This window comes from Odocoileus virginianus, chromosome 5 (assembly GCF_023699985.2).
Source record: "Odocoileus virginianus isolate 20LAN1187 ecotype Illinois chromosome 5, Ovbor_1.2, whole genome shotgun sequence".
NCBI classification, from domain to species: domain Eukaryota; kingdom Metazoa; phylum Chordata; class Mammalia; order Artiodactyla; family Cervidae; genus Odocoileus; species Odocoileus virginianus.
The window spans coordinates 22,011,355-22,037,651 of NC_069678.1; the positions used below are offsets into that span (position 1 = coordinate 22,011,355).

Sequence of the window (26,297 nt, forward strand, 5' to 3'; positions counted from 1 at the left end):
GTCTTTCCCAATGAGTCGACTCTTCTCCTCAGGTGGCCAAAGTATTGGAGTTCAGCATCAGTCCTGCCAATGACTATTCAGAGTTGATTTCCTTTAAGACTGACTCATTTGATTTCTTGCAGTTCAATTCAGTTCAGTTGCTCAGTTGTGTCTGACCCTTTGTGACCCCATGAATCGCAGCACGCCAGGCCTCCCTGTCCATCACCAACTCCCGGAGTTTACTCAAATTCATGTCCATCGAGTTGGTGATGCCATCCAACCATCTCATCCTCTGTCGTCCCCTTCTCCTCCTGCCCCCAATCCCTCCCAGCATCAGGGTCTTTTCCAATGAGTCAACTCTTCACATCAGGTGGCCAAAGTATTGGAGTTTCATCTTCAGCATCAGTCCTTCCAATGAACACCCAGGACTGATCTCCTCTAGGATGGACTGCTTGGATCTCCTTGCAGTCCAAGGGACTCTCCAATGTCTTCTCCAACACCACAGTTTGAAAACATCAATTTTTTGGTGATCAGCCTTCTTTATGGTCCAACTCTCCCAGTCAGTACATGACTACTGGAAAAACGAAAGCTTTGACTATACGGACCGTTGTCAGCAAAGTAATATCTCTGCTTTTTAAAATGCTTTGAACCCTGGAGACCATGTAATCAAGTCTGAGCTAGACTACTGGATGACAAAAAAGACAAGATCCAATCATGCTGTTACCCCAGACCATAGCAAACAAGATGTCAGATATTCAAGAGAAGCCACTGTAGACAAGGCAGGTCCCAACCAACATTCCAACTCTCTTAATAAGTCCAGTTACATTCAGCCAAGCTTGAACCAACTCAGGTCTGTACAGTTGTTAGCAATAAAAAATGGCTATAGTTTGAAGTCACTAAACCTTTTGAGAAGGTTTGGTGCATAACAATAAATCATTGATATATTGACAATTGGGATTTCCTAAAATAAATAGTCTTCCTTTTGGAGACTTTACAAGTATCTCAGACATTTACACTTATATATTATTTATATTGTAAGTAAATTGCTTTAGTCATATCTGAATGGGAATAATCTCAAGTCAAAGAAAATTTGATCTGGAGGATAGAAAAGAGAAAATACTGAGGCAGGTCACTAGGTCACTTTCTGGAAGGGCTGTGAGATTTAGGATCTATGGAGGAAAGCATGATATTATTAGTGGACTCCAAGGCAGGGAAAGGCTTAAGGAAAATTAGATTGCTCTGGGAGAAACTACAAAAGATTAATAGTAAGAATTAGAAACTTAGTCATCTATTGAGTGCCATACTAAATGTTTAACACTCACTGTGATTTGATTTGAACCTAACCACAGTCTTTGAAGTTGTGAAAATGAGGCTTTGTATAAGTTATCTCACTTGGGCAAGGTCAGAAAAGTGGTGAGTTCCAGAGCCAGAGTCTACATGACCTCTAAACACTGGGCTCGGCCTTTCGTTTTGTTTCTGTGGCTAGGACTCCAGTGCTAGCTGCTGTGCAGCTGAAGTTCTTGTCTGCACTCTGACCGTAGATGATAAATATCTGAGTTGTTATGTCAGAACTTTTTGCTGTACTGTCAACCGCAGTTCACAAAGAGTTCATTCTAGTATCTCCAAAATGGATTGCTCTTTAGTCTAGCTCTTAATTCCCCCACTTCCCCTTTCTTTCATAGTTGGAAAAGATATAGTAATGGGGGAAAAATAAGAGTGTTGCTTCTGACACTGATCTCAGCAAGATTATTAGCATAACATACTGAGACATCCACCCACCCCCCGCACACACACACACCCATCCCTTCCCACACACAAATGCACACACCATACACTCACTGTACACTACTTGCCTTGATTTTGCCATATATGTTCTTTATCCAAAATAATCAAGCAGAGTTTGCCAATCTTCACTCCTCATAAAGATGCTGCAGTGGATGAGAAGTATATGCTTTGGGATGATATACGTTGAACCTCAGTTTTCTTATCTGTAAAATGGAAGGAATGATAATATTTACTTGAAAGGAGATGTCTTCTCTATCTCAGTTTGACCACTTATTTAATTGGTCAAACCAAAATTGAGATTGATTCCTTGTCCTCCTCTTTCATCCATATCCCAGCCTCTAGTGAGACTCACTGACTTTACCTCCAAAAAGTGTGCTGAATCCAATCATTTTGCACCATGTCCAGTACTACTGTGCTTGTCCAAGGTGCCATCATTTCTGGCCCAACCTACTGTAATACTTTCTTAAATATTCTGCTTCCATTTATCCTACCCCCCGCCCCCCACCATTCTCTGTACTGAGGCCAATAATACTTTTAGAACAAAAGTCAGATGATGCTGCTCCCTCGTACTCTATGCTGAACATGTGTATCCCTCTGAATTGCATATATTGACACCTAATACCCAATGTGGAGCTTCTCTAATGGCTCAACTGGTAAAGAACCTGCCTGCTAATGCAGGAGATGCAAGAAACGTGGGTTCAATCCCTAGATCAAGAAGAGCCTCTGGAGAAGAAAATGGCAACCACTCCAATATTCTTGCCTGGAAAATTCCACAGACAAAGGAGCCTGGTGGGCTGCAGTCCATGGGGTTGCGAAAAGTCAGACACGACTTGAGGGCTCATGCACACATAATGCCCAGTGTGATGGTGTTTGGACTTGGAGCCTCTGGAAGGCGTTTAGGTCAGAAGGTTGGACCGCTCATACATGTCTGTTATAAGAGACAGACGCTGATGCTGGGAAAGATTGAAGACAGGAGGAGAAGGGGACGACAGAGGATGAGATGGCTGGACGGTATCACCGACTCAATGGACATGAATTTGAGTAGGCTTCAGGAGCTGGTGATGGTCAGGGAGGCCTGGTGTGCTGCAGTCCATGGGGTTGCAAAGAGTTGGACATGACTGAGCGACTGAACTGAACTGAACTGAACAGACAAAGCTCCCTTGCCCCTTCCACGCCCAGACGATACAGCAAGAAGATGGCTGTTTGTGAACCAGAAGCACATATTCACCAGACACAGAATCTGCCGGTGCCTTGATCTTGGACTTCTAACTCCAAAATTGTGTGAAATAAATTTCTGTTACTCATAATCTGCCCAGTCTATGGTATTTTGTTACATCAGCCCAAACAGACTAAGATACTCTGTTTTAAACCCTTCAATGTCTTTCCGTTTTTAAATGTAAAACTCGCCTACCTTTTTGATCTCAGCTTTGTACCACACTCCTGTCTTGCAAGTTTGGCTTTAGTTCTTGTCTCTCAAACATTCTAGGCATCTTCGTTCCTCACTTACAACCATCGTGTTGGCTGTTTCTTCTGACTTTACTCACTTGATTTGCGCCTTCCCACTCATGTCAGAGCTTAACGTCCCTCCTCAGATCACCCTCCATGGCCCCTTAATATGCAGTAGCTCCCAGGCCACTTTCCACCGCATCTTTGGTCATTGCCTGCTGTTTGCTTGTTGCTACATTCATTTACTTGTTTCATTAGAAGGTAAGTTCCACGTGAGCAGAGAGAAACCATGACTGGCATATTTACCAGTGACAAGGGAGTGCCTAGAATATAGTATGTCATCAAAGAATATTTGTCAAATCACTGTTCAGTGTCACTCCTTAGCTCACTCAAGTGAATCTGAAATCAGCAGTTAGTGTAAAATCCAAAGTCTTTATCATGGCCTAAAAGTTTATGTGTTTTCTGGTGTCTGCTTCCCTCTCTGACTTCCTCCTCATAAAATTTTCTTCTGTTCATTATGTTCCAATCTTTCCAGCTTTCTTTCCTTCAGGTTTAAATCTAAGCTCAAGCCCTTTGCATATGTTATTTCCTCCTTCCTGCACCTCTTCCTCCATTGTTTTTTCCCAGGATCTACCTATAACTGGATTCTTATCCTCAAGTTCAACCCCAAATGTCAGCTTCTGGAAAGCCCTTCTCTGACCACATTATTGATGTTGCCTCCCCAACTTCACATCATGTTACTCTGTTTTATTCAATGTATTTATAATTCTCTGAGCTTGTATTTTTCTATATTTGCTTGCTTATCTCCTGCACTAGAATGCAAGCTCCATGAAATCAGAGAATCGAGAGCATCTTGAAAGTGAAAGTGACTCGGTCGTGTCTGACTCTGCAATCCCATGGACTGTAACTCTCCAGGCTCCTCTGTCCATGGAATTCTCCAGGCAGGAATACTGGAGTGGGTTGCTATTTCTTCCTCCAGGGGATCTTCCCAACCCAGGGATCAAACCCGTCTCGTGCATTGCAGGCAGATTCTTTACCATCTGAGCCAGCTACCACCACTATATTCTCAGTACCTTGGACAATACGGCAATGTCAGTGTTCCACCAAAGATCCTTACCCTCTTTCTTTTGATTTGCTTCAAAGGCAGCTCTTTGGCACTGATGTGATATTAGATTGACTATAATTCAGTGTCCAGTTCTAATGACTATCATGCCTTTCCAAATCGGGAAAAGAGTCCGTCAAGGCTGTATATTGTCATCCTGCTTATTTAACTTATATGCAGAGTGCATCATGTGAAATGCCAAGTTGGATGAAACCCAAGCTGGAATCAAGATTGCTGGGAGAAATATAAATAACCTCAGATATGCAGATGACACCATACTTAGGGTAGAAAGTGAAGAGGAACTAAAGAGCCTCTTGATGAACGTGAAAGAGGAGAGTGAAAAAGCTGGCTTAAAACTCAACATCCAAAAAATGAAGATCATGGCATCTGGTCCCATTGCTTCGTGGCAAATAGATGGAGAAACAGTGGAAACAGTGACAGACTTTATTTTCTTGGGCTCCAAAATCACTGAGGATGGTGACTGCAGCCATGAAATTAAAAGACGCTTACTCCTTGGAAGAAAAGCTATGACAAACCTAGACAGCATATTAAAAAGCAGAGACATTGCTTTGCTGACAAAGGTCCTTGTAGTGAAAGCTATGGTTTTTCCAGTGGTCATGTATGGATGTGAGAGTTGGACCATAAAGAAAACTGAGTGCAGAAGAATTAATGCTTTTGAACTGTGGTGTTGGAGAAGACTCTTGAGAGTCCCTTGGACTTCAAGGTGATCAAACCAGTCAATCCTAAAGGAAATCAGTCTGGAATATTCACTGGAAGGACTGATGCTGAAGCTGAAGCTCCAGTATTTTGGCCCCCTGATGTGAAGAACTGACTCATTGGAAAAGACCCTGATGCTGGGAAAAATTGAAGGTAGGAGGAGAAGGGGACGACAGAGGATGAGATGATTGGATGGCATCACTGACTCAATGGACATGAGTTTGAGCAAATTCCGGGGGTTGGTAATGGACAGGGAAGCCTGGCATGCTGCAGTCCATGGGTTTGCAAAGAGTCGTATATGACAGAGCAACTGAACTTGACTGAGTGTAACACCATGTGGTAGTGAATTTATTTTGGTGACTATGCCAGGGGGCCCATGTCTTTGCCATCATTTTGTTTTCTCGGAGAAGAACCAGGATCCTTGCACATTCCTCTTGCACTGCACTCTCCATCTCTTAATGGAGGTGAGACTTTGGGCCAATGGACTTCTAAAGAAGTTTAGAATCCTTAGAACCCTTAGAATTCTTAGGATAAACAAGATCCTTAGAATAAACAAAAAAATCCTTAGAATAAACAAAATCCTGATGTAGGAGAGGTAAACATGATAAGATGACTTCGTAGACATTAGAATAAGCACAGACTGAGAACTACTTTGCTAGTTAGCCAAATTTTGGTAATGACTCATGTAATGTCCTTAAAGCATGATTCAGTGGACTTATTATTCTGAATAAATATAGCATGATTATTCATCACTCATTCTTTCAACACATATTTAATAAATATCTATTAGAATTAAAGCACTGCTGAGGCATGGAAGGTACAAAAAAGCATTATCCATCCCTCACCACAACCCATAGGGTATAGAAATTTCACATGCAAATTTTTCCTCAGAATCTACTTTAAGAAGTTTTTTAAAAACTGCAAATAGAAGATTCTAATTTTTGTTCTGTTTCACCTTTGGTAGTATCACCTGTTAACTTCCTTGGTCCTCTGTGAAGTATTAAAAATAAGAGAACTTTTAAATACATACTTTGTCCAATAATTTAAGTTCTAGGAAACTTGGTTTCTTCACCTGCAAAAAGGAGATTATAACCTTACAAGGATCTTCTTAAAATTAAGTGTCAAATTGTTAAAATTAAGTGGTAATGTACACACAGTACCTGAAGCGCAATCTCTATTTAACAATTTCTATCTATAGATACTATTATTATTATCCTGTTAGTGCCACTGCGTTCTTCTCACCCAGGCTTGAAAACATTTTCTTTAAAATAAAATCACAAAACCACATAAAATCAATTACCGAGTTCTATTGGCTCTTTCTTGAAAATGTTCCTCATAATTGTCCTTTTCTTCCCACTTCTACTGCCACTTTCTTAATTCCCCTTCCTTAATTCATTGTCTCAGATTTTGCGTTGGGGAGTCAGATAATTTTCCTTAAGACATACTTTTCTGTCCCCCCCACCTTTTTTTTAATTTTTTAACTGAAGGATAATTGCTTTACAGAACAGTGCGGTTTTCTGCCATCCATCAACGAGAGTCGGCCAAAGGTACACCCACGTCCCCCCACCCAGACCTCCGTCCCGTCTCCTTCCCCAGCCCACCCTCCAGCCTGTCACAGAGCCCGCTTGAGGTCCCTGAGTCACACATCGAATGCCCACTGGCTCTCTATTTTGCATATGGTGTTCTAATTTTCTATGTTACTCTCTACATACATCTTTCCTTCCCCTCCCCCCATGTCCACAGGCCTGTTCTTTATGTCTGTTTCTCCATTGCGTCCCTGAAAATAAATATCTGTTCCCCTTTTAAAGACAACTTTCCTCAGAGGCTCACTCTGTCTGTGTTGGTCACTCGGTCCTGTCCAACTCTGGACTGCACCCGACCAGGTTCCTCTCTCTGTCCATGGAATTCTCCAGGCAAGAACACTGGAGTGGGTTGCCATTCCCTTCTTCAGGAATCTTCCTGACCCAGGGATTGAAATTGCATCTCCTGCACTGCAGGCGGATTCTTTCCCACTGCGCCAGCAAAGAAACCTATAAGGGACTCCCTAGTATACACCAAATAAAACACAATAGCTGCTGCTCAGAGTCCTCCCAAGTATGCTTTTCTAATAATTTCCATTGAACTTGAAGAAAAACCCTGTGCTTCTATCACCTTCATTCACTCTATCTCCTGGATCCATCAGTCGTGTCTGACTCTGCGAACCCCATGGACCATGGAATTCTCCAGGCCAGAATACTGGAGTGGGTAGCTCTTCCCTTCTCCATGAGATTTTCCCTACCCAGGGATCGAACCCAGGTCTCCCACATTGCAGGCAGATTCTTTACCGTCTGAGCCACCAGGGGAGCCCAAGAATACTGGAGTGGGCAGCCTATCCCTTCTCCAGGGGATTTTCCTGACCCAGGAATCGAACCCGGGTCTCCTGCATTGCAGGCGGATTCTTTACTAACTGAGCTATCAGGGAAGCCCTCATCCCTCAAAGCCACCTCAAAATCTTTTAATCATTCTAACAGAATTATCCCCTTATCTCACTCTTTATGGATATCTAAGGTGTGGCATCCCTTCTATAGCATTTATTTTGTATTAAAATGTATTTTGGCAACACGATAGTGTTGGCAACACTATAAAAGCATAGGTTTTCAGGCCAAACAATTGTGGTGATTAAATTAATAATGCACCTTGAATATACCTAATCCTTGTAAAGCACTTAATAAATATTATCATTAATATTATTGCTGTGTACATTTTTTATTTTCTAACTAGAATGTTCCTAGATGACAATGATCTTCTGGTACTGGTGGTACATTTTCTAATACATTATCTAGTAAACTTTTATTAGATTTTTAGTAATTCTAATTACTTTCTCATGCTGATTTCTTATAGGCTCTGAGTTACTTCATGCTTTAAGACATGATAACTTCATCACAACAACTTCAGCACATTGTCAAGGATGTGCTAACTCATGCTCACTGTGATTGATACATGATTTGAAGAGTATTAGTGTTGATTAAAAAACCCATTTAACAAGTTAGGGTATGTATGTGGATAGAACAGTTGTTTCAAGTACTATGACATCTTAATTGCAATTAACACTCCCTACTGCATGCCCCCACGCCAAAGAATACCAAGTAGCTTAAGAAGTGCTCAGCTCCTTATCTTGCAAAACTGGTTTTTTTAGTATTGATTGGGAAGGAGGTTGGACTGATAAAAGGAATGACGTTTTGTTTGAGGATCTCAGTGGTGAGGTTACAATCTATTTTGCAGATGAAGTACACTTAGGTTTGCAGCAGTTCAGTGCATTTCCTTTGGCTGCACTGTCATCCAGGAAGAGGACTGTCTACACAGTATAATATTTTATATTCCAAAACACTATACTTGCCTTTTCCAAAATAATTCATATACTCTTTTATCTTGTGGCCACTGTGACTCAGTCAGAGTTCCTCTCTACGTGTCAGATGTTAAGACGGGAGGCAAACTGATGGTCTACCTAGAGTGACAGAATTGAGCTTTAGCTGTGAGTTTCTTACTAGAATTTTCCCCTAATTTTATTTAATTTTTTCTTCATTCTTTCCTACTTATTTTTAATTTGGGTCAGTGTGTTTCAATATGTGTATTATTTTAAGCATCTTGAGTCCCTTTTCGAACAAGATGGGCACATAACTAATTTTTACACTATTTATACATTTCTGTTAGATGGAGACACTCCTTCCTTGACACTTAATAACTATGGGACTCAGAGAAGTTATTTAACATTTTGAAGTTCCCTCCCTCTAAAGTGGAACTAATAATCCATAACTCTCAGAAATGTCTTGGGGATTAAATAAAATAACTCATGTAAATTACTTGGTGCATAGTAGGCATTCAATAAATGTCAGTTTGCTCCTTATTCCAGTTAATAATGCTTATTAAACTATATTAAAAACTAGAACCAGACTGTGATAATGCATTTCTTTATTAAGTACTTAAGCCAAATAACTAATTTCCCCCAGGGAGAAAAGAAAGAGAGATGTTGAATTAGTTTCATTTGGTCAACTTATTTATTAATCTTTTTTTCCAGCATTATTTAACAGTTCATAATTTAGTTTCCATGCAACGAAAATGTTACAGTTTAGTATTCCTTTTAGCTCTACTGTGATTGTTCTTTTTAATCTATTTTTACATATGCCATTTATTAGAGATCATTATTAATTATATTAACAGCTCGATTATGTTTCATAACAACTTCGTGCTGACAAACTTTGGCTCACAGCCGTTTCCCTCAGGTCTAACGAATTAAAAGGATCAACTTTTAAAACGGCAATGTTACAGGAAAAGAAAAACCCCGGTTGCAGGGGAGACCGACACTGTCTATATTCTTTCGTGTTAATTTTATACGTTTGTATTTAAGTAGAGCCACATTTTTCCCAAGGACGGAATCCAAGTGAGGCAGGAAGGGAAAGTGGGAACGTACTAACCGAGCCGGCGCAACGGTATCATTGCACCTTTAAGGACTGGAGACTTGGTGTTAGCTCGGCCTCCTTCCCAGCCCACCTCTGAACTCTGATTGACAGGGCGCCGGGCGAGGAGGAGCCGAAGGAGGCCGAGGAGGAGGCGCAGGGAGGAAAGTAGAGGGAGGAGGGGCCTGTCTTTTCTCCAATGACCAATCAGGGGAGGGGGCGGGGCCACGAGTGCCCTCCTCTCTCCTTCCCTCCCCCGCCTCCTGGCTTCCCCGCCTCCCTCCTCCCCCCTTTCCTCTGCCCCCTCCTCTCTCCTCCTCGTCCTCCTCCTCCTCCTCCTCCTCCTCCTCTCAGGCTGTGGTTTTTCTGTATGTGTTTCTGGAGTCCTGAGCCTGAGCTAAACAAAAGCAGGAGGCTGACGGGGCTGCTGGAGTTTGCAGAGACACGGAGGAGGAGAGAGCCTGTGCTCTGCCTTGCCGCCGTGGCTGGGGGAGATCTGGCTTTTGCAACAGCCCACCCCCTTTGAGATCACTCTGGCCCGGAGTGGGGGTGGGGGGTAGCGGGGGGTGGGGGGGAAAGTTTGCATTGCAATCCCCCTGCCTTCCTCTCCTTTCTCCCGGCCAATGCATATTTGCAAAAGGATTAAGCCTCAGATTTAAGCGCCGGGAGCCCATTTCTGCCTTGCAAAGGAGACGGACTGAAAAACCAAAAGCCAGCTCTGATTTCTTTTCGTCAAGTGGGAAGGTGGTTTATTTTTCTTGCTTTTTTGGAGTCAACACCCTTCCCCACCAGTCCTTATCCCCACCCTCACCCCGCAACCCCTTCACGCCCCCCTCCCCCTCCCCACTCCCCATCCTCCCACCATCCTCTAAAGAGGCAAAGGGATTTTTTTTTTTTTTTTCTTTTGGTCTTCTTTTTTCCCCCTTCTCTGTTTATCCTGAAAAGGATTTGAAGACAGCTTGAAGGATAAAAAGCCTTGGTGCTTCCCAGGAGCCGAGCCGAGGAGCAGAAGAGGAAGAGCCGGGGGCTGCCGTTGCCTTCGGAGATGGACGAACAGCCCAGGCTGATGCATTCCCATGCTGGGGTCGGGATGGCCGGACACCCCGGCCTGTCCCAGCACTTGCAGGATGGGGCCGGAGGGACCGAGGGGGAGGGCGGGAGGAAGCAGGACATTGGAGACATTTTACAGCAAATTATGACCATCACAGACCAGAGTTTGGATGAGGCGCAGGCCAGGTGAGATGGAGGCTTTTCTTTTCCTTTCTTGGGGTTTTTTGTTTTTCTCCCTCTCGCCGGGGGAAACAATGGGAACCGAATCACCACAGCGCTTTCTTTTTAAATGTTATTCCTTGGCCCATTTTGGCGAGCAACTATATGGCGGAGGAGTAAAATTTGAAGGAGCGTTGTTATCGAAAGTGCAATCTCCCATGCGGTGATGTGGCTGTCTGTATGTATATTTTCATATATTGTGTGTGTGTGAATATAGAGATCTTTATATATATCCACACAAACACTCGGGCAAGCCGAAAATACTGCCAACTGATCCAAAAGCGGCCCTCGGCACTTTTTACTGCTTTAAAAAAGTATCAGAGAGAGCAGAATTGTCAAGTTTTGAACAGCATTGCATGTCTTCTTGTTGAGGGACTCCGTAACATTACAAAATAAAATGTCCCATGAACACTTTATTTGCAAATATAGTTGACTCCTTACGTAAATCAGAGGCTTTGAATTTTCTATGTGGACATACTCCTCTAAAATTAATTTTTATCTTTCCCCCTTTCCATATTTAAAAAAAAAATAAAAGCAGAGTAATTCTTTGTCAGTAGTTGTCAGCCATCCAGAAAATATTTTGCATTCATTTAATTGTTCCAAAAAGGCTGATGTAAAGAAAGAAGAGATACTGTTGCTTTTAAACATGTTTGTTCGGTTTTAGAGACTCGGATGTGTAGTGTAACTTTATTGTCTCTTATTTTCAGTCGGTTACTAACCTTCTGTGGCACAGAATGTATGGTTCTTTAAAAAGGGGTGGGGGGAGAAAATCAAGCATGCTCTTTTCCCCATGCTTCTTTCAGGACCACTTAGATGCCACTAAAATAGAAATGAAGGCAAATGTGTATTTTATATATTTCCATCCTACAGGACACGAAGATCTTCATTAAGGAAGCATTATAAAGAAGCTCTGTAGCGTCTCAGTTAATCCACTGCCAAGTATATAGTTCTCCACTCTAGGATTTTACAGTAAATTCTCTTAAAAAAAAAACAAAACATAAACTAAATGGCAACCCACCAACTGGTTGCCCAAGGCCTTTCTTGAAAAGAAGAATTTAAGACACTCTAATGGCCACATATGTCTTTCCAGTTACCCAGCTTTATTAAATCTCAGAAGTAGTTGGGTTTTTAAGTCATATGTACACAGTTTCTCTACCTCACAAGACTTAGTTCTATGGAGAAGACATTATTTTATCTATTTTTGTTTAAGGGAAATGGGAATTTGAATTGAGAAAATGAGAAGAAGCAATTTCAAGGATGATATGAATTACACTCTTATTTTAGCTGTAAGCACATGCAACATGTAAACTCAAAAGTCCTGAGGTTTATGGATGTTTGAAAACTTGGAAAGGTTCAAAGACTGGAACTATGCTTTTTTTTTTTTTTTTAATAGAGGAAGGTTTTCAAAAATTATTTGGTGCCCTTTTTGAATTTTATTACCTGGAGAAAAACTAATAGGTAGGGTCAATGGGAGATTTCCCACTGGCAATCTCTTTTTGAATTGGAACAGATCTCTTCATTACATTGTTCTAGAAAAATAAACTCAGACATACCAATAAACGCCTCTAATAACAAGTTTGTGCAGCCGAAGGGGCCGGTAGCACTGAGAACCACCACTTTTCTGATGTTTAGTCCCGTTCCTTTTTGTACAACTGAGGACAGCCGTGGCTTGGCGGGTTCACCCTTTTAATGACCTAAATGTTGAGAGAATCAGACACAGTTTTGGGATAGGGAGATTTTCTGTTCTCTCTAAGCCAACCCCATGGACGTGCTTGGCAATAACAATATTTCTGCAAAGCTGCATAGAATTTTTTGTTGTTGTTATTTGTTTTGCATTTGGGCTTTTATACAAGAATACAATTAATGAAAACTCCTTTAAAAGGCCCAGAAAGAAGTCTTTGATACCTTAAAGTCTTCTTCACCATTTTTCTCACCCCACACCAGAACTAAATCGCCACTAAGCTTTTCTTTTTAGTTCTTATAACTCAGCAAATACTTTAACTGGGTTTTCCTTTCCTTAGTCACATCTTCATAATGTACTTTTATTATTTATATAGTGAACCCTTCGCATTTTAGATGCAATGTTTATGTTTATTTTGATACTCTTGAATTTTGAGATTTTGACTCTTCTACTGTACAGTAGATAGAGCATGCTTCTGGTTTCCGTTCCTCAGGATGTGTATCTATTTTTTTAACTTTGAAAGGAATTTAAAAAGAACTGCATGTGTCTTGAGTGCCAGAGGTTTCTATTTATCTTTATACATTCATTTTAGTTAGTCAACACAATTCCCTTAACTAATAGCTGATATGATCAGTATTTTGTTTCCTAAACAATATCCTTCTGCTAAGTGCTTCCAGAGTAAAATCAAGGGAAAGGCATTGTTTTGGTCCTTAAGTGCGTGCTGAATAGAGACACATATAAGAACCAGGTAAATCACTAATCTAAAAGGGAGAATTGTATTTATTTTTTTCCCCAATGGGTGCAAGGTCCTAATTGTAAATAATTGAATTTCAACACCTGCAAATAAGCAGTGTGTGCACAAGCGACATAATGTGAACACAGAGAAATGAATCTATTCCCCATATGGGTATGTTTGCCCCCTGGCAATGCATTTCCATACTCTTTAACTTGGGGACTGAAATTTTATAAATTGACAGTTCTGCTCAGAAGACCTTTCAAGCATCTTGTGTTTATGAGAATACAGGGGCATCTGCGGAATGAATTCAAACACATGGATGAATTAAATTTGACACACACACACACACACACACACACACACACACGAACTGAAAAGCAGAGAGCTCCTAGGCTATGGTGGTTGCGTAGATTATACAAAACTGTTAACCCATGCATTTGACTCTGCCGTGTTTTCATTGCCCTGGATAGGATTATTGGTTTAAGACTTCCACTTGGATTAAACTACTCATAAAAAACAAAACAAAACAAAACAGAAAACCCCAAACTCTTCCTAAATGAGCATAATTGAGGTTAGTTCTGTTCTGTAGTTAAATCCCTGCTCTCTCCCTGCTAATTAACATTATTTCTTTTTCTATGGCGGGACTCTTTATATTAAGTCATAAAGCAATTGAAGCATGCCACAGAGTTATGCTTGGTCTATAATTTTGGCTAAATGCTCATTTTTTTCCCCCTGTGCATTATCAGCAGCTTGATCCCAGGAGTCCACCTAAGCTATTCTGTTGTTGTTTCTTTCTTGCAGAAAACATGCTTTAAACTGCCACAGAATGAAGCCTGCCTTGTTTAATGTCTTGTGTGAAATCAAAGAGAAAACAGGTAGGATTGAGATTCCAACATTTAAGCATTTTCTTTGGCCAATTGACCACTTAACCGGCAATCAGGAACCCATTATTTAAATATTAAAATTTCAGAATAGAAGTACTTTCAAGATTGATCGCATATTCCAATAGGAAGTCCTAGTAGCCTTGCTTCCTGGAACAGAAAGCACCAAGTTTCTTTGACAGTTATTACCAGACATTAGCGGTTTGCTGGCCTTAACTCTACTCCTGGCCTCTTTGAAATTGAAGCTAAAACAGAGGTTCTGAAGGGGAATTTACAGAGTGATTTGCCTGTGGGGGAAAAATATGAAAGTAAAAGTCCACTTCTTAAAGGAATATATTTTGGCCCATCTTTAAGACAGTGTTTTTGGAGTTGGGCATGGGGGTGCTAAAGTGTTTAAAGTTTCCTCTTCTTTTTTCCTTGTAATTACACGAAGCAGCAAACTAGAGTTCTTGACAGAGTGTTGTCAGATACCTTTGTGGAACGCGTCACACGACATCAGGTTATCGGTATTTGAGCGCCCTGTGATTTTATAGCTGGGAGAATCGTTGGGTTTAGGAGAAGAGAAAGCGACGAGCTCACTCATTCTGTCGTTTTTCTACTTTCTAGACCTCATATCATGAACTAACACACTTATAACACGTCCCAGGAGGGCATTTAAATTTTAAAGCAACAATTAAAAAATAGCAGTCATCAATCAGAGGTGTTCTTAAACAACAGATGCTCTGGGAAGGACACTTAGCAACATCCTCTTGTTTGTTTATTTTAATCCTTAATTTTCCAAAGTGGGTGAGTCTCTCCCTTGTAAAAAGAGAGAGTTGAGAAGGCAATCTGAAGCCAGGGCATAAAGATGAGGGACGAGGGGTGGTTCCATAAAGCGGGAGCTTCTGCTGGCCTCTGACTTGGTCGCTCGCTGCGGAGCAGCGCAGAGTACCTGACATCCTATTTATTTATTTATTTTTTACAACAAGGAGTGTAACAGTCAATAATTCATATCTAAACCATATAAGCAAGGGCATGACATGAATGAAAGTGACAATAAATATGATTGCATGCCCGGTTGATATACATTGATAGTTACACATAAAAAAAGGAAGGAGGGGCTCTGAGGGCACACAGGGTGGCTTTCTTTTTGAGGGCTCTCTGTGTTTCTATTTTAAAAAATAAATAGTTTCAAGATGTGACCATTGATCAAATGTGTAATTACTCGGGTCTTGAAATGTATGGAAAATTAGTAAGCAGCTCCTTTGTTGAATGTTATTTGTGTTGTGCGTGACATCCCAGACAAAGCACCTGAGCAGTGATGTTCAGATCTTTTAAGTCTTCCAGGTTTCCTTGCCAAAGCCTAACCTTACTACAAAGCTGGGAATTGCATTGTTTTAGCTGTGATACACCTTTTAAGAAATGTATGGGTTGTGCATTCAAATATCAAAAGGGCTTTTCCAGTTTGTCACACTTTTTAGTTTTTTTTTCTCTATTAGCCTGGAGCAAGAAACCTAAGTGCGTATATATTTCTTTATCTTTTGTTTTTTTCTTCCTTCTCAGTTTCTTTTTTCTCTGATTCTAATTCACCTGGAATATTTGGTTTGTTGAAATTTGTTGCTAATTGGGTATGCATTCCTGCTGATCTTGCTTCATAAAATACAGAATCAAGTTATAAAGGCATATTTGATAATTCAGTCTAAAGAGACTCTTTTTAAGACACTATCAGATTTTCATTGAAAGGAAGTCTATCAGGGCATTTAAATGTATATTGTGGTCAAAGTGTTTAATTCTAGTCTTCCAATTAAAATCTACTGCTAAGGCAATAGATCAAAGTGGATGGATGTGAATATAGATACGGTTCTAGTGTGGATTCAAGAGTTTGCGCCTCACATGAGTATTGCCTAAACTATGGTGATAAGAAGCAGTTTTGTCGGTCAAAATCATGCTCTAAAGGTATAATTTATTGTTGGATTATATATTTTGTTTTAAAATTTTTCTGTTATTGAGTTACACTAATGTTTGGAGCTTTTTAGAAATCTAAATTAAGGTTTTGTATGCTGTCTTTCAAATAATATATTAGTGAATACTGTGAATTGAAAATAATAAGGATAGCTGACCCTGTGTTAAGAGGGAAACCCCCACACATACACACAGAAGTTTTGCATTAAGAGGACACCCATGGGTGAGAGTACAAAAAAAATAGTAAAATAAAAAGAGGAAAAAAGAAAGACCTTTCTCCTGTTCCTCGACCTGTGTATCAGAAGGATTAAGGAGAAGGAAGAAACCTCTCCTGGAATGTTGAGTGTTCTGTGTTGTAGGTAGGAGACAACTGCGGTGTGTTGAAAAGAACTCTTTTGTAAAGCACGCTTACTTACTCAAGATCGACCTCACCCTCATTCTGAGAGCTGGCAAATCTTCCATATGGTTGATATGCCCGCAACACAGCGTGTCTGTAAAGTTGTTGGAGCTCTTTTTCCCCTGCTTCTTGATACAGAGCTAGTGACAAGATTGTTTGCATGATCAATTCATGTACATTCTTTCATTGTTTGGGAGTTTCCCTATTGTTACTTTCTAGTCTTTACACCGAATGAGTATTTTTGAGCTTCCTTCCCAAGTATTGTAGAGGTGATTTGATTTAGGGTGGGCTCTGCTTGTTTGTATTCTCGCAGGAGCACTACGTGGGCTTACCTGGGTCTTTGCAAGGAAGTCAGGACCCTGAGAGGAGCCTGGGGATTGCATTCCTTGGCGGCTTTTGCTTTTTTGATTTTTGTCAAAGACTTTCATTGGAAAACTCAGAAATTTGGAGGGAAACTAGCTAAGATTGTCTTACCAACCTTTTGGAACTTTAAAGAAACAGACTCGCATAACACCTAAAGTAGGCAGAACCGTCTAGATTACAGTTGATTGATAGGTATTTACTCAGAAATTACTGTGGGGATATTCAGGGGGAAAAAAAGAACCCAAGAGTCTTCTTGTTGAGAAATGTCGGTGTTTTTATTTTGATACCTTTTTGCTTTTTTAAATAAAAATGCCAAGAACAAGGAATGCCTGAACAATTCTCAGGCAGCAAATCTCAGACAGTAGGAAAACTCTGTCAAGACCTCTAGCAAGTGTGTTTCAGAGGCGGCTTTTATCTGCTTGATCCTTCTGGGAGCATAGAGATTTCATAGAGAGTTTTGCACCTTTTAATACCTCATTTTCTTTCGTTTCTTAAGAACCATTCCTTGTCTTCTGACAAATTAGCAATAGACTGGGTTTTGCATATGTGTAGAGGTGGTGGTAGTGAGGTTGATGGGATGGAGAGAAGGAGAAAAAAAAAATCAAAACATACTGAATTTCTTAAAAGGACCTTAACTATATTTTTAAACATTTCTTGATTTAAAAAAAAAATTTCTGTGTCAAAAATCATGCTGGTTTAAAAATGAGGAAAAAAACACAAAATATTGGTTGCCGTCTACTAAGGAGACTATTTATAGATAGTAATGAATAGCTGTAATTGTTGTGAACAGTTTTTAATTTTAGAACAAAATAGCTATATATGGCAGTTTTCAGCAAATTTTCCTCTGAGCATCATCTGCTCTGAAGTTATATCAAATCACTGAAGGATGTTAAAAAATTATGTTTTGCTTACTTAATGCCCTTTTGTTCTCTCTCTCCTTCCTTTATTCTCTCTGTTCAATTAACACTCCCATCACAGGCTCTAGTTTTTTTTTTTTTTTCCTTATCTCTACTACTGTGTTTCAGTTTTTTCCCACCCTCTCTTATTAATTCTCACCTGCCACTTCTTTTTAGTATAGCAATTACATTATGAGATTTCTGCTTCTCATCTTTTCATAGCTTTAGAGAATAATTTGTGTGTGTGCGCGCATGTGCATACATGTGTATATGTGTGTATTTGTATATGTAGGTGGAGGGAACACCGTGGAAGGAAGTTTATATTTTAGGAAAATAATTCTGAAAGGATTAGGCCTTGAGCAGAGAATAGGAGTGAAATAACTTCAAACAATTTAGAGATGCCTCTGATCAGATTCTTTTGGGGGCTGACATGACAGAAGTGACTTTTTGTAAATGCTCATCTCTAGAAGGCAAAAGCGAAAAAACTTTTTCTTGCTGATGACAGCATTCAAATTGTGTGTGTGTGTGTGTGTGTGAAAGGGGCAGAGAGCAAGGGAGCAAATGAAGGGAAGTTACTTGATGCCACCCTTTCAGGCACAGTATGTGAGCAGAAGGCAGGTTGATTAGACCCTATGTATTTATTCTGATCTGGACACGAGCAGTAGACCTACAGTAATAAGACTCCGTGGAAGACGCAGTATCAGCTTCTGATGAGAAGCATCCCTTCTGTCTGGTCGTGTGTCCTCCACTTTTAGGAGCCGATTTGCACCCATTCTGGCAGCTGAGAAGTGGGGAGAAGAGGGCAGCGAGCAGACCTGGGGGTCTTTGGAAATTCGGTGTCATGTTTTCTAGCAATTGGATGCCTACGAGGACTGGGAATGAGGAGAATTTAAGGGAAACTGAGGAAGCTCGAAGAAGGTTTATGAGTCGGGGAAAGGCCCAGGGGAGACCTGTGATCCAGGCCTCGTGGGCTGTTGGGAGCCGGGAGCAGTGAGGTGCTGGGTCCCCAGGTGGGCGGCAGGCTGCACCCTGGGTGGAGAGAGGTGGCAGGGTCTGGCGCGCTGCTGGGGTCTGGCCTCTCCCACATGCCTTTGCTTCTCTGCTCTGCTGATATTCATGTGCTTTTGGTTATTGTTGGCAAAACTAAAACATTTACCCCCAAACAAGCAAACACACACAAACTCAGATATTAAGCATATTTAAATAGGAAAGCATTTTAATTTTTTCATTTAAAGCATAACCCTGGCTTCTCTTGAGACAGTTTTACAGGCATGCCTTAGGAAAACTGAGCCTGCACTTTGGTTTCCAGCTTCTGTTAGATGAATGCTGTTATGGTTGGAACTTGGTGTAGTGATTCTAAACATACTTTTTACCTTTACTTTTTATTTAAAAAGTCACCCAAAGTGCCACATGATTGAGGCAGTGTCCTAGGTACAGCTCCCAAAGACAGCTCTTGCTCATTTCGCTATGCTCCTGGAAGCACCCCGTCCACTTGCATGGACACTTTAGCCTGGGTTAGAGGAATATAATAATTCCAGCTCCACTCCTGCACCCTACCTGACACGGTGTGGTAAGGTTTAAGGAATGTAGTAATCGATGAATAAAATAATCAGAGGATTAATGAATTGTTTGTAAAGTATTTTGAGCTCCCTGGGTGATACAGATAAGAGATACTGTATTTTCTATAGTAAATTATCTAAAGACTTGTATTCTGTTCCATTTCTTAGTTTGCCAATGTATTAACTCTTCCTTTGAATATATAATTGAGTGGCGAGGTAGTCATTATGTCCCATCAGGAGAATTATCTGGTTGAATCTTGTGTCTTCATCTTAGCGATAACACTTCTCAGAATTTGGCAGAGTGATTTCCAGAATTAAAAAAAAAAAGAAGTGTGAGTATAAACTGACATAGGATTATAAAGCCTATCTTCCTTCATGGCAGAATAAGGTCAGTGGTGACTTCCCAGAAGGTCTTCTTACTTCTGACAGCTGTCTTTCAGGCTCTCAATTATTGGTGGAAATCAAGATTGCAGTGGGTGGAAAAGTTCATCTATTTTGGGTTAGGTCATGGTAAAGTTTAGGTCAACTATCTCTCTCATTGATACTCTGTCATTAAGTAGAAACTGGGGTGGGTCCCTCATACCTGTACTAGTTCTGGACATACCACTAAGTAGTTATAAGATGACAAGTAGATAGCTTAAATACTTTTAGGAGAAACTATAATAGTAATGGTTAAGGATTTGGTCTCTGAAGCTTGACAGCCTGGGTTTGTATCCCAGATCTCCAACTTTTTCAGTTGTGTAACCTAGTTAAATTTACTGAACTTCTCTGTGCCTCATTTTTTTTTTTTTTCACTTAGAAAATAAAGATAAAAATGGTACCTATTTTGGAGGGTTATTGTGAGGATTAAATGAAGTAATACATGTAAATTACAGTGCCTGGCATAGAGTAAACAGTCCATAACTGTTAGCTTTTATTATTTCTGGCCCTGTTTTCTTACATGAAAAAGAGAGGCTTGTACCAGATGGTCCCTAAAGACCAAGCCAATTCTAAGACTCTGTAATTCTGTGCTGAAAAAAGAAAAATAGTGCTGAATTTAAGATTTGTTTTCTTATGTTTCTCTTGCCATTCTCTTAAAGTGAGAATGAGTTGTATCTGGCCAAAAGGCTGGGCAAGGTTGGGAGAAGGGGGGGGCGGGGAAGGAATGGATAAGAGCAAAAATAAATGTTTTCAATTATTTACAAACTGGACAACCACCACCTGAAAAGTTACAATGGCATTTTTAGTGATGACATTTTCTTAGCATCAGCAGCTGGAGATATTGTGTAATCATAGTTAAAAATATTTTCCCTCTGAAAACACATAGGCCCATCCATTCAATTCACAAAGTTTCAGAGGAGGAAGAGTAACATAAAGTGAGTTTAGGGCAACCTGACCTCTACCTGTCTTCCTCATATGTTCCTACTTGAGGGAAAAATGTTACCTTTGTCATAACAACAACCTTGATACTAGTCGGTTTTTGGTTTTTTTTTTTATAGCTTTCTTGGGATATATTTCATATACCATGAAATTCACCCATTTAAATTCTATTCACAAAATTGTGCAACCATCACCACAACCTAAATTTAGAATATTTTATCACTCCCTACAAAAAAAAACCCTGTACTCATTACCAGTTAGTTCATATTTCTCCCCTTGCCTAGCCCTTACTAATCACTAATCTCTGTCTGTATGGATTTAGCCGTTGTGGACATTTCACATAAATGAAATCATATAATATATGGTTTATTACTAGCTTTTTTCTCTTAGCATGGTGTTTTTAAGGTTCACTGTGCTGTAGCATGTACTGATACTTCATTCCTTTTTATAGTCAAATAATATTCCATTGTATGGATATACCACATTTTATTTATCCATTTATCTGTTAATGGACATTTAGGTTGTTTTCATATGTTGTTGTTCTGAACATTTGAACAAAGTTTTGTGTGGCCATGTTTTTATTTCTCTGGAAATAAAACATTCCACCTAGGAGTGGAATGTTGGATCAACTCCGTGCTTAGCATTTTGAGGAATTGCCAAACTTTTTCAGAGTAACTGTAGTAGATGTACTCTTTAAGTTTTATTGTAAATGAAATTTATTTCATTTACATGAAAATTTATATAATTTAATATGAAATTTAATATAAATAAACCAAATTTATATTAAATTTGGTCTTCAGCACTCTCAGCATTCCAGTTTTTCAGTCTTTTTCTTCAGTCGCTGATCTTTCTTTTCCTCTGTGTGTTAAGGTTTACTGTATTTTTTAATCTTCTTGGATCAATACCTACTCTAAGAAGAAGTATTTTGATAGTTGTTTGACTTGAAGTGAACATGAGCAAGATTTATATGAAACCTCTCTCAGAACTATCTGCATGTTAGAGAGAAAAAGAAGTGAAGTCAAAGGAATGAATCTCTATGGCTGAAATTTCAGGTGTCAGGTTCCCGGAGAAGAAGACCTTTGCCAAGACGACCAGCCGGTGTCCTGGGGAGCAGTCTAGTATGACAGAGAGAGCATGGTGTTTGAGTGAGACCAGTCTGGATTCAGATCCTCACTTGTGTGTAACATTGGAAGGCTGACTTAGCGGAGCTTCAGTGTCCTTATCTGTACAGTAAAGACCATGCAATGCAGGCTTGCTTGAGGGACTAACAGGACGATGATATAAAGCACAGTTGCATGAGTGTGCTAAATACATAGCAACTGCTGTTGTCTTTTCAAAACTACATGACTGACTGTTGACCTCTGGTCTGGTTAGTTTGATGCTGTCTATTCAGGTTGGGTTTTCTACCAGCTCTGGCCAGAAGTTTTTGAGACTCCCTAAGATACTTCCTGATGGTGCTTTTAAATGCTTTAAAAGACTTTCTGTATGAGAGGGGGGAACCCCCAAAACTCAGCAGAAGGTATCCCAACACTCTGGTACTTCCTTCCTTCAATCCTAGAGTTCTAGCGAGAGAAGAATCCCATTGAATAGTGCTATGCAGTGAACCCATATTTCATTCCAAATTTAATGTTTTAAATTTTGTAGTAGTCCACTGGGAAAGAAAAAGTGAAAAGAAACAGGTAAAATTAATTGTAATAATACATTTTCTTTAAATCCAAATATATCTAAACTATTTCAACACGTGGTCAATATAAAATTATTAATGAAATATTTCCACTTTTTGTATTAAGGCCTTCCCATCTATTGCATATTCTACATTTGTAGCACATCTTCCATTTGGACTAGCCATACTCCAAGTGCCCAGGAGCCGCATAGGACCAGTATCTTCCATACTGGACGGCATGGCTGTAGAATGGTTGTTCTGGCATAAATCTTTGTTTTGTTCTTTTCTTGGCATAGTTTTCACACTCTGAGGAAGACTCCTGGTTGTTCCCTACTCACACTTGATCTGGTGGTTCTGCACCAATTGAAATTGGTTATTGATGGATAGCCATGTTTTGAGGAAAAAAAAAAAAAGTATCTAAGGCATCTCTTTCTGGCAGGGAATATCCCACTACTGGGAGCCAGGATGAGGTAGTTCCCCTTTAACTCCTTCTGTTTTTTACTTCTTTCTTTCCTTGACTCCTTGTTTTATGGTTTGATTCCTTATCCTTAACAGAATTTGAAATGTTCCCTAAAATAGGTGGTGGAAACAACCACTTTTTTTTTTTTTTTTTTGGTACAGCTAGAATACAGTGGAACAAGTACAGAGAATTCCATGTGGAGACAAAAAAAGTTTGCTGGACCCTGAGTCAAGAGTTCTAAGACCTAAGGCTGCCTGCCTCCAAATTACTATGTTATTTAGAGAATGCCATTTATCCTCATGGTCTCATGTTTCTACATCCACGGAATGGGCCACTCCAGTGAGCCACTAATCTGAGCCCACCTTTCACAAATCATGAGGTCTAACATGGTTCCCGCCAGGGCCTGGATACATAGCATTTATGAAAGGAAATTCTTCTTTCATTGTTATGGCACTTCTAATTTATCCTCTGACTCCTTATATCTTTTCTAGACAGTCATGTAAAACTGGTTATGGTGGTGTTAAAGCAACTTCCATCAATCAAATTGAGTTGGAAAGGCAAGCTGGAAGGAAAAAAAAAAAGGTAGTGATTTTTTTTTTTTTTCCCTAATTGAAGCATTCAGTATCACATTTTACAAAGCCAGCTGGAGGCCAGTCCCAGTTTAATCCACCTTGTTGACTCTATGACTAATGCAAATTATGTTTCTTTTGCATTCTATCTGTTTGTAGCTATTGGATTCTAGACTGAAAATTGCTTTTGGAAAATTCAAAGATTTATGGTTGCAGACTTGGAAGTGCAGTATACCTTTGCCAAGTTCATATGGTGCGGCCCAGGAAGTCAGGATGTAGGTTTGATTTTCACCTTAGAATTGTGGACAGTTGCTTGTTCAGCGTGCCTCAGCTGAAATGCTAAAATGATGTCTGTTTCCCACCTACCTGTCAGTGGGGCTTCTGGAAACTTAAAGTGAAGATATTTAGAAAGATGTTTGACTTTCCTTAAGAAAGTGTCAGTGTGAGAAAAGTTCTCTGTCTATTTGTCCTGCTTTGAGACAAGTTTGAATCTGCCAGTAGCTCAAAGGAATACATTTACCTAGTGGCCTGTGCTGATAGGGCTGCCAGTCATTTTTCTGGGGGTTTTAGGTGATTTGAGCCCAAGTCTTGTCACTGTGAGAGAATCCTCCTAATAATTACCCTTGTTAATAGAACTGAAAGTTTGCATTTATCTTTCGTTCCTAACAAAGAAAGCCTCTCAGAGACCCTGATGCTGAGCCCAGCCTACATCCATTCTGAAAGGCTCCCTGTGGATAGGAGGGTACAGACATTAATTCCTCACTGCAGAGGTGCTAGGGCCGTGCACCCTGCTTACACTAACAAACATTTAAAAGCAAAGCGGGGGTGATACAAGCACAGCTTTCCTTTGTGTGGTCTCCTTACCAGGGTACTGAAACCCCTAACCCCTTGCGTGGCTGGGTGCCGGTAGGTGGTGATGCCCTGAGCAGCACAGAGTATAAAGGCTGGAGGAGAAGTAACCAGATCCTGTGAGGAATAAATTAAAGCCTCTTCCTCCGGAGGCCAATCAGTGGGGAAGGAACAACAAAAACGTAGAGATGGGAGAGCCTGTTTGCTGAGATCAGGTGGAAAAGAGAAGTCGGAGTTGCCGAGAAGGAGTTTAAAGGGATGCATTACAAAATAAAACTTTGGGAACTTAAGAAAATGCTAAGAAACCGTGGAGGAGCAGGACAGTGAGCCACATGGCCTTGTGCTAAGAGAGGCCCTTTCAGACAGGATCGCAATGCCTCTAGCTGGGCCTGGGTAGATGGGCGCCTGGGTCTTACTGTAGCATCTTGCTTAGCTAGGCTTTCAGAGGAGGGGTCTCTGCGAGGGCCGTGACGCCTCCTAGAAAACTGGTGATCTCACCGTGGGGCTGATAGGGATGCTGGGGAACGCCCGCCGGCTCCGGCCCCGGCCCCCTGCCGGCCCGAGGCCTCCAATGAGCCCCGCAGGGCTGCGCTCACTGGCCAGGAGCCGCCGCCCCGCGCAGAACCGGCCTGGAGCCCCGGAGCCCGGCGCCGGCCGCCCTCGAGCGGCCAAGGAAGCCGAGCATTCCCGGAGTGGAGCTTGCTTGTGTCTTCACGGATTTTCTCCTCTTTGGCAGCCCTGGCTCCCTCTCTTCCCAGCCACCTCCTTTCTGGGCTGCCCTCATCATCTCTCTAATCCCCGAGACGGTGATAGGAGAGGACCCAATCCTATCCTATCACAGGGAGAAAGCCATGCTTCCTTTATTAAATACCCCCCGGCCGGGCTTGGGCCCTCCTTGGCACAGCAGTCGTCCTCTGGTGAGGGGCAAGGGTGTGGAGGCCTGTCACCAGGGAGCCAGGCGCGGGGGCCCTGCCTGCGTTTCCCCTGCTCACAGTGGCCTTCAATACAGACGCTGGCGGTGGTGGTTTGCATACAGAAGTGAAATTCAGAAGGCAGCGTGCAAGCGCGTGGGTGAGTGTATGCGGGCGCCAGCGCTCACACGCACACGTCTTAATTTGCAGCTCCTTAGTTGCCTGGGTGTTTCCTCTCTATTCGGTAATCTAGTTGATGCTTTATGGTATTGAAGTGAATCAAGTAATATAATCAGAAGTTCCTGCAGAAACCTTCCCATCTTCTCTTTCTCAGCTCTTACAGGGAGCGTCTTCCCCTGGGGAGATTTTTAACCCAAAGAACCTTGATGTACTTTAAACAGCATTGATATTTGTTTTCATTAAGCTTGGCCTGATTTCTTTAAAACTTGAAGAAGGTTGGGGGCCTTCCTACAGACCTAGTTTTTGATATGATGGCTTGGCTTGGCTTTTCTCAGAGGAAGGCCTAAAGGGGCCTCAAGCTGCTTTCTTTTTGCAAGTCTTCGGAAAGTAAAGAATTAATTTTGGTGGTTTGCCCCCCCCTCTAGCCCATACACACAGTTGCCTCCCCTCCCCCGCCTAGCCTGCTGGAGCCAAGGCAGGAAGGGGCTGTCATCATGCTCAGGCCTAAGCCATATTACTTTATTTTTCTTTGTAGAAAGTTACACTACGAAAGATGTTCTTCATGTGTGATTATTATTCTTAAATGGATTCTTGTGCTTTCCTATCATTGCTCTGTTACAGCCTCCTGGGGTACCCATCAGGTCCTCTAATAGACCCTCTAGAAACTTTCTATTGAGTGGATGTGGGAGAGTGAGAAGTCAGAAAGGTTGAATTCCTTCATTACTTTGAAAATCTTTGAGTTAATTCTCTTTATAAATTTCTACTAGCCCAGTCTCTGATCCACCAGCTGAAGAATGAGGCCCATTATTAATTTCACAGGATAAGGTTCTCATCCCTGTAACTCTGGGGGAGAAGATGGAAGTGTTATTATAGAGGTTGAGAGTTCACATGTTCTTTCTGACTGTTATAGGTATTATAGCTAAAATATAAGAGTAGCAATACTAACACCAATGATGAAGATAATAAAGAATGAAAATAATTGCTTCTCTATATTCCTGATTTGGATGCTGCCCCCTCCTACTCATTTGCCATACTGTCTCCTCCCTTTTTAGGCGTTTCAGGCTGAAATATCTCGGTAACTACAACTTTCACTTAACTTTGTAGAGGTTTACACGAAGGAG

At 40.9% G+C, this 26,297-nt stretch overlaps 1 protein-coding gene across 4 annotated transcripts in view; it reads left to right on the forward strand.

Moving 5' to 3' along the window:
- Positions 1 to 9,746: 9,746 nt before the first annotated feature.
- Positions 9,747 to 26,297, forward strand: part of PBX1 (PBX homeobox 1) — a 329,269-nt gene continuing 312,718 nt past the window's right edge. For 2 of the 4 annotated variants that reach the window (XM_070467711.1, XM_070467712.1), the window contains exons 1-2: positions 9,747 to 10,698; positions 13,950 to 14,023. In XM_070467711.1, the coding sequence (XP_070323812.1) occupies positions 10,508 to 10,698; positions 13,950 to 14,023 (265 nt within the window). In that variant the 5' untranslated portion in view covers positions 9,747 to 10,507. The remainder of the gene's footprint in view (positions 10,699 to 13,949; positions 14,024 to 26,297) is intronic. The other 2 variants (XM_020897161.2, XM_020897162.2) reach the window with 2 other exon arrangements.